This window comes from Enhydra lutris, unplaced genomic scaffold (genome assembly GCF_002288905.1).
Source record: "Enhydra lutris kenyoni isolate GAN:26980312 unplaced genomic scaffold, ASM228890v2 scaffoldscaffold8, whole genome shotgun sequence".
Lineage (NCBI taxonomy): Eukaryota > Metazoa > Chordata > Mammalia > Carnivora > Mustelidae > Enhydra > Enhydra lutris.
In genome coordinates this window covers 28,550,691-28,559,623 of record NW_019154092.1, presented here as the reverse complement: position 1 = coordinate 28,559,623, position 8,933 = coordinate 28,550,691, and the positions used below count along the sequence as shown (strand labels likewise).

The following is an 8,933-nucleotide window of genomic DNA, read 5'->3' as shown; positions in this document are numbered from 1 at the left end:
TTGACAGAGAGAGATCACAAGTAGACGGAGAGGCAGGCAGAGAGAGAGAGAGAGAGGGAAGCAGGCTCCCCGCTGAGCAGAGAGCCCGATGCGGGATTCGATCCCAGGACCCTGAGATCATGACCTGAGCCGAAGGCAGCGGCTTAACCCACTGAGCCACCCAGGCGCCCCATGTTTATACTATTTCTTATAACCCTTTTTTTATAAGATCAGTAGTGATATTCCTTCTTTCATTCCTGGTTTTAGTAATTTATGTCTTCTCTCTTTTATTCTTGGTCAATACAGCTGAAGTTTTGTCTTTTAAAAATACATTTTCAAAAATTGCATTTTGGTTTTGCTGATTTTGTCCATTGTTTTCTATTCTCTATTTAATTTATTTCTCCTCTTTAAAAATATTTCCCCCCTTCTGCTTAGTTTTTGTTTACTTTTTTTCCTAGTCATTTAAGGTAGAAAGATAGTTATCTTATTTTAAAAAAAACACATTTGCAGTTATAAATTTTCTTGAAATACTGCTATTGACATTTTGTGCTTCTGTTTTTGTTCATCTCAAAGTATATTTTAATTTTCCTTTTGACTCCTCTGACACATTGGTTTTGAGAAGTGTGTTGTTTAATTTCTTCATCTTTGTGATTTCCTATTTTCCTTCTGTCATTGATTTGTAATTTAATTCCATTTTGATCAGAAAACATATAAAACATATTTCAATCCTTTACATTTTATTGAAACCTCTTTTATACTGAGATATGGTCTGTCATGGAGAATGTTCTGTTTCTGTTGTGTGGGATGTCCTATGTATGTCTATTAGGTTTATTTTTTATAGTGTTGTTCAGTCTTCTTTTTCTTGATCATATTCTCCCTTTTTATCCCATTTTTGAAAATAGAGTTTTGAAATCTCTATTATTGCTGATTTCTCCTGTTAATTTTGTCAGTATTTGCTTAAACAATATGTGTGTGTGCACATGTTACTTGGAATTTTGGTTTTTGGTGCGTATATAATTATTATATCTTGCTGGAAAATTAACCCTTTTATTATTATGACATTTTCCTCTTTGTTCTTAGTAACATTTGTTGTTGGTTTGTTTAAACTCTGTTCTCTAATACTAATATAGTTACTCCAGTTATTTTTGTTGTTGTTGTTCTTAATTGCATAATGTAGCTTTTCACCTTCATCCTATCTGCATCTTTTTAAAGATTTTTAAAATTAATTAATTAATTAATTAAAGAGTGTGTGAGCTATGAGGGGGTGTGTGGAGGGGAGAGACAGAGGGAGAGGGAGAGAGGAAATCTCAAGCAGACTCATCTCCCATCTCACAACCCTGAGATCATGGCCTGAGCCAAAACCAAGAGTTAGATACTTAACTGACTGAGCCACCCGAGCACCCCCTATCTGCATCTTTGAACCACGATTGTGGCTCCTCTAGATAATTTATAGTAGGATGTCATTTTTAACCAATTCTCTTTGTCTGGATTCTTTAGTCCATTTGTGTTTAGTGTTATCGATGTGATTGGATTTATATTGGTGATTTTGCTTTATTATCTATATATGTCATGTCTTTTTTCCTTTAGTTTTCCTTTATTGGCTTTTTTTCTGTTAAGTGCATATTTTCCCTTGTAAAATCTTAATTCCTTTAATGATTTAAAATTATATACTTTTAAATTTGGGGGATTACTTTAGGAATTACAATATATGTTTTAACTTACCAGAGTCTACTTCAGATATATACTGATTTAGTTATAATCCAATATAAAACTTTACTCTTAAAGAGCTCAATTTTCTCACTTTTTAATTCTATGATTTATACATGTAATATCCAGAAAGATCAATCATCTAACAATATTATAGTGTGATAATTACTTATATAATGTTATGTCTTTCAAAGAGCTAAGAGAAGAAAGTAGGAAAGCATATATTTATAGAGTTTTTAATGTTAACCTCTTATTAACCTTTTGGGCTCTCTTTCTACCTGTGGATTTGAGTTATTAATCTGTTATTTCTTTACTCCAAACTCCAGTATAGCTTTGTTACTGCCTCTTTTGTGCTGTCATTGTCAAATATATTACACTTATGTATGTTATTATACCAGTAATACAGTTATTTACATATTATTTTAGTCAGTTGCCTTTTAAATCAGCCAGTTCCCAAAGAATCAGTATTCAAGGTGAACATTTAAATAATCTTCAATCTTTCTCATTCTCTAGTATTGTAATTACATATCTTGCTATCGCTCATTGGAAATGTAGATTATTACAGCACCCACTGTGGGTTAAAAAGGATTTTGTGGAATCCTTGGTAAAGTAACTGCCAGTTATATCTGTGTGGGATATGTCCAAGTGTATTCTTAGGATAAATAGGATTTTCTTTCTTTTGAAAAAACTCTATGTTACTCAGCTTTAGTAATCACTGTGAGTCTTTGGGAAGGTTACGTAACTTCTGAGTATTAGTGTTCTCACCTCAAAAGATGATGATGGAGATTTAAAGAAAACATTTGAAAATCCCTTAAAGTGTTGCATGGCAAAAATGAGAATCCCATGTTTGATACAGTTAAATTAATCTTATCATCAGTAATAGTAACAGGATATAACTTCTACCATGTATATTTTCCCTTATGGCAGTGTACCTGTTATATGTTCATTTTCTGCCTTCATGATATGGCTCTGGCCCACCTCTTGCAATGCATAGTCTACTATTTTTTGTAACTGAGGAAGGATTGTTGATTAATAAAGAAAACAACAAATAAAAATGACTCAATTATTATCTTTAAAAAAATAAACAAATAATTATATTGTATTTGGCTTGCTTTTCTTTACTTTTTTAGTTGTTTATTTATTTATCATTACCTGTCTTTACTGAAGTTCTTAGTATTTGCGTTTGGATTTGGATTACTACTTGATGTCACTTGCCACTTACTTTTATCCTGGAAAACTTCTTTTTACTCTTTATTATAAAGCATTTCTACAAGCATGGAATTGTTATTGGGGTTTCCTCAAAGGTTGATAAGTTATTTATCTCTTGTTGCTTTTGAGATTTTGTCTTTGGCATTCAGCATTTCCACTATAACGTGTCTGTTTGTGAATGTCTTTGTTTTTATGGTACCAGAAGTGTGTTTTTTAAAGTTTTGTTTTGTTTTCTTCTCTTTTTTTGAGAGAGAGAGAGGCATGAGCAGAAGGGGAGAGGCAGGGAGTGGGGGGGAGAAGCAGACTCCTGCTGAGCAGGGATCCCCAAATGGGCCGATCTCAGAACCCTGAGATCATGACCTGAGCCAAAGGTAGAGGCTTAACCCACTGAGCCACCCGGGTGCCCCATGGTATTTGAAGTTATATCAAGTTCCAAGCTCATTGAATATATTTCTCCCATGTCTGAAGGGCTTCATTACTCCTTCTTTTCTTACCACAAATACTTAGCTCACTTACACTGTAGGCCCAACCCCTGAAGGCATTTTGGAGTTTCAATAAGAGTGTGGATGTGAATTGAGCTTAATTACAATTGCAAGTAAGCAAGTTTATAGGACAGAAGGATAATAGATGAGTTCCCTTCCCCAATGTATGTGATTTCAATATTATCTTGATTAACTCTGAACTTGTGATTTCTTGAAAGAATATTGACTGTTAACCACCCGTAGTGAAGCACTTCCAATGTATGTTCTCATAGCACAATTTGTACCTTCTGTACATAATTCATTACTACATGTAGTTAAATAATGCCCATCTAACAATGGATTTCAAGTTCTGGAGTGCCTGGGTGGCTTAGTCCGTTAAGAGTCTGACTCTTGATTTCAGCTCAGATCGTGATCTGGATTGTGAGATTGAGCACTGGTTTGGGCTCCGCTCTGGCTGAGGAGCCTAAGATTCTCTATCTCTCAAATCCTCCTCCCCTTCCTCACACCCCACCCTACTTGTGTGCATCTCTCTCTCCCTCCAAGAAAAAAAAAAAAAAAAAAGATTTCAAGTCCTAATCCCTGAAATTTGTAAATGTTACTTTGTTTAGAAAGAGTCTTTGTAGATGTGATTAAGTTAAGAATATTGAGTGAAGAGATTAGCTTAGATTATCTGGTTGGGGTTTAAATGCTTTCAGATAAGATGTGTCCTGAGAGAGAGAGCACGTGCATAGGCGTGGGACACACACACACACACACACACACACACACACACACACACACAGGAGATACACCAAAGAGGAGAAGGCAGCAGGAGATGGCCTCAAGCTATGCAGTGCTAGCAACCTCAGGAACTGGAAGAGGCAAAGAATGGATTCTCCCCTAGAGCTTCCAGGAGTGTGGCTCTGCCAACATCTCTGAATTTCAACTTCTGGCTTCCAGGACTATGAGGGAATAAATTTCTCTTGTCTATAGTCATTGAATTCTCTATTTTGTTTATCTGGGAATGTCTTTACCTCACCTTAATTTTGGAAAAGTCGTTTTTCTGGATATAAAATTCTTTTTTAGCAGTTTTTGTTGTTGTTGTTTGTTTTTGTTTTTGTTTTTTTAGGTTCAACACTTTGAATATATTGTCCTATTTTTTCTTTTGAGAAGTCAGCTGACCTTGGTAACTTGAGCACCTCAGCTACTAGGGCTTGGCTGTGCTTGGTCTTTCTGGTGTACTTGTTGAAGGAATGAATAAATGGGCTGTGATTCCCCCATCACTCATAGTTTATTAACTGTAGGACATTACTATATTTCTGGTTACCCAGCAAAGGAACTGAGAGGGAACTGTAAAAGTTTTATGAATAGGAAAAAAGAAGCCACAATTTTGTGGGTGGTTTATGCCTGTGGGTCGAGTTAGAATTTGGATTTCTAGGCTAGAAACAGTGGACGTTCTCTGAGGAGTAGCGGGTAGCCGGGGTGATGGAGGGGTAGGCATCTGAAATGGTATTTCCCAGGTACTATACAATAAGCAACAACAGTTTTTCGGGCTAGTCATAGCCATGCTTGATGCAGCTTCTCTGTGGTTTCGCTCCATATTGGTCTTGCATCACAAGGCAATAAGGGATTATCCACGGGGCCCAGAATAGAAGAGATGCTGCAAAATGTTAAAGGAGAGATGTGAGAAAGGCCTAAAACCTAATGACGAATCACACACATCATAGATAATTGAGAGAAAGTGCTTCAGATTTAACAGAGATGAGATACCATATGGTTTGACCTTACGGACAACTCATAAATATTTGACTATATATATTTATCTGAATATATATATAGTTATTTATAGATATACATATATATGTATATATGGCTATTTGAATATACAGCCTCAGACATTGCTGCTTCTGAGTCCTATTCTACATTAGAAAAACAAAAAAACAAAAAACAAAAAACAAAGTCAAACTAAGAAAAAGGACCATGTGATTTGTTTTGAGTTTTACAGTGAGCTCAGTCTGCTGGAACTACTGTTCAAAGAGGCTTTCGCCATTTGACTCATTGACTGCATAAGGATTTTGCTCAGATTAATCACCCTCTTATGCAGTCTACCAACATTAATGGCTACGTCCCGTTACTTCAGCTTATGCCTCAGGGTCCAAATAAGAACATTGTGTGTGTATGCACGTACATGCAGATCTGTGTTTGCAAACAGGAAACCCGTTCCTGAAAGAGTAAATTTCTTTTTCATCCAATTTCCAATTTCCTATTCTTTTCTTATACATTTCTAATTTTCTGTCATTGTGGGAGTGTTTGTCTCTTTGCTACACTTCCCCTCAGCCCACCGTGGCTTAGACCCAGTGTGTATCCCCACCATGTCAAATTCTATTTCTTCCAAGAAGCTACTTCAGCCAGAGGTGATATCTTTATTCTTTGAACGCCTATAGTATGTTGCTTGTATGCTTACATTTTTATCATGATCCTCAAAATGACAAGAGTCACCATTCGTCAAGTGTTCACTATATGCCAACCGTTGGGTCACATCCTTTACCTAAGTTATCGCATTTAATTCTTATAATTCTTACAATTCTTACAATTCTGTGAAGCTCTACTATCTCTGCCAATTGAGAAAACTGAAATTTGAGAAGACTGAAATTCAGGGAAGTTTAAATGATTTGCACAAGACATAGAATTTCTGAGTGGAGAATCCAAAGTTCACACCTAGGTAATTTCTATAGCTTTCATTTTTAACCTTGAACAATTATCGTCTCTTAGTCCAACCTGATAGCATAGTAGATGTATTTTCTTTCCCAGATTATATGATGTTTAAGGATAGAGATCCTATATTATTTCTTTTCTTTCTCTAATAATGGCTTCCAGTACCTAGCAACTGAATAAATATTGATTGGATGAATCAATAAATATCTAGAATGAAATTATTGTAATAAAAATTACTGAGCCTTAAAATATATTTTGGAATAATTTAAGGAAGTTATGCTGATGGCTACAAATGAGTCATTATAAAACTTAAAAGATGTTATTTATGGGTAAGCATGATCATTATGCCAAATATCTTTTTTCATGTTTCTTAAAGTTCTATATGCAAACAGTGTATGAAATGATGCAATACAATATTCACTCACAGTTTTTGTAAGTTTCCTAGCTGGATGATTTGGTTTGGTTCAGTTTATCAAAATGTTTTGTTTTATTCACTTTATGTGTTAACTGCCTGTCCTTTTTTTTTTTTTTCGATTTTGTTTCCAGGATGGTGTAGGGGTGGATGAGAAGCTGTCCTTGCGGCGGGTAGCTGTGGTTGAAGATTTCTTTGACATTATCTATTCGATGCATGTGGAAACAGGGCCAAATGGAGAACAAATTCGGAAACATGCTGGACAAAAGAGAACTTACAAAGCAGTAAGTTAAAAAACAAAAAAACAAAAAGCAAAAGGCATGCATTTTGAAATTTGGTATTATGTATGTTGATTTTGGGTTAAATATTTATAAATATTCTATCTTCAGTGTAAATCAGACTATATCATGGTTACACCCAACATTTAAACTATTATGATTAACTGATTCTGTTTTGGTCATATATTCGCGAAGTCTATTGCATATAATTGAAATCTGTCTCTTGCACTCTCATTTTGTTTTCTTTAAATATACATAAAATGTGGTAGTCCCAGTCGAATGCCCACAAATGGGAAGATGTATTTGTGTTTTACATTCAATATGTATTCAAATCATGATATATGGATTATCGACTGGGATATATGAACTTTCATACTACCACTCTAATCTTAACCTTTCTTCCCCTTCAAATCATATCAATATATTCAGGTATTTCCTATTTAATCTCATGAATTCCCATGAATAAGGAAATTTGATGTTTTTTTCTTGTGTCACCTTGTATTAAATACATTTATCCTGAAGAGTATGCATTTCTTAATTTTCCAGAATAGAGAATTAAAATATATGTGTTGTTTTCATAGATCCAATGCCCTTGAGCATTTTAAAATGAAAATATACAATGTTTTTATCATAAATTATATGGAAAACATTTAATTAACTGTTAAATATTGAAATATATATATATATTCTCAAAATGGAGTTATATATTATTTCTAAAGTTTCTAATTATATTTACAGTTTGACCTAGGCACTTTAATCTAGCTTTTATTTAATCAAACATTTTATGAAATCATCTTATAGATCTTTCATCCTTTCTAGGAAAATTGAACAGTAAATTATTCTTTTCCAATATGAGCAAAGTATCCATCAGAAGTGTTTTATCAGCAACCAGAATAATATCCTTTTTTAGAATTCTTATTGAACTTTGCTTTTGGCTACCTTTTTATTGACTGTTTTCAGCTATATTGATACACAATATCAGTCTGGATCCATTTTTTTTTCAGATACAGAAAAATGTGTGAAATGCTCAAAGTTTCAAATACAGGTACATATGTTTGAAAATTAGCTACTGAGCATAAGAAATAGCTTCTTTTCCATAACTATTTTTTGCTATATTTCCAGGGTCATATTGAACCTTTGTAGTTGCATAATAACCCCTAATACATGTTGTATTTATCTCTCCTTCTCTATGGTTTTGTTTCTTGGCTGTTTCCAAATTGCATGGTTTGTGGGTAGGCACTATTGTAAGTTGCCTTACATAATTCTGCCACATAAACTTTCTTTTGACTTGCATATCCTAGGAGACATTCTTATCATGACTAATGACAATGGCCTAGCTTCTTAAAATAATCTTCTATAGACTAATATTACTGAACATACTCATTTTGCTTGTCTCCTAAGCTAGGGTTGTATCTTTGGGTATTAACAGGAAACAAATATACATTGATCTACTAATATCACTAACTGTATACCCTGATAATCATGCATTTTCATGAGCTAGCTGCCTGAACTGGATAGAACTTTGTAAGGTAGGACTGCATAAGTTCAGCTGTGAAATGAGAGCAAACAAACAAACGAAAAGGCTTCATTGTCAGTAGTAGGGTGGCAGCCAAATCTGTTTCGGGGCCAAAAGCAATTTAAAATGATTTAATCTTTGGAGTGCATTTATTGGAGACCTTTAATTCATACCATGACACAGACCTAGGTCTCTCATCCTATTTTCTTAGGTGAAATGTAGGGAAGGTGACCCATTGCCATTATGCATGCTAGACCCGTCCAAGAAATTGGTAAACATGTTCCTGACATATATCATTTTGCATTCACATTATGAAGACATTTTCTGCATTTTGGGGTGGAAATACCAACTGTGGACGTACAAGCAGCACTGAAGCATTCTCCATTCCCTCTTGAGAACATCCTATTTAAAGATCCTTTCCCCAGTTTATTTTTAATTTCCACATCGAAAGTACTTTTCACCTTTTTCTAATATCACGAAGGTTCTTTTTGGCATGATCTTTTTTTGCCTTCTGGTATCTCTTAATTGAATCCTAATTAAGAATGATTTCCATTTTATAGAGTCATAATACATCATAGAAAAAAAAAAAAAAAGAACTCCTCAGTGCCAGGGAAACCGTACATACTACTCTACAATAGAGTAAGTCTAATGTTAGC

At 34.4% G+C, this 8,933-nt stretch overlaps 1 protein-coding gene across 3 annotated transcripts in view; it reads left to right on the top strand.

Annotated features, from left to right (window-relative positions):
* Positions 1 to 8,933, top strand: part of LOC111142597 (nucleolar protein 4) — a 397,248-nt gene that overhangs the window by 81,658 nt on the left and 306,657 nt on the right. For all 3 annotated transcript variants that reach the window (XM_022495896.1, XM_022495895.1, XM_022495894.1), the window contains exon 2: positions 6,618 to 6,767. In XM_022495896.1, coding sequence (XP_022351604.1) covers positions 6,618 to 6,767 — 150 coding nt within the window. The remainder of the gene's footprint in view (positions 1 to 6,617; positions 6,768 to 8,933) is intronic.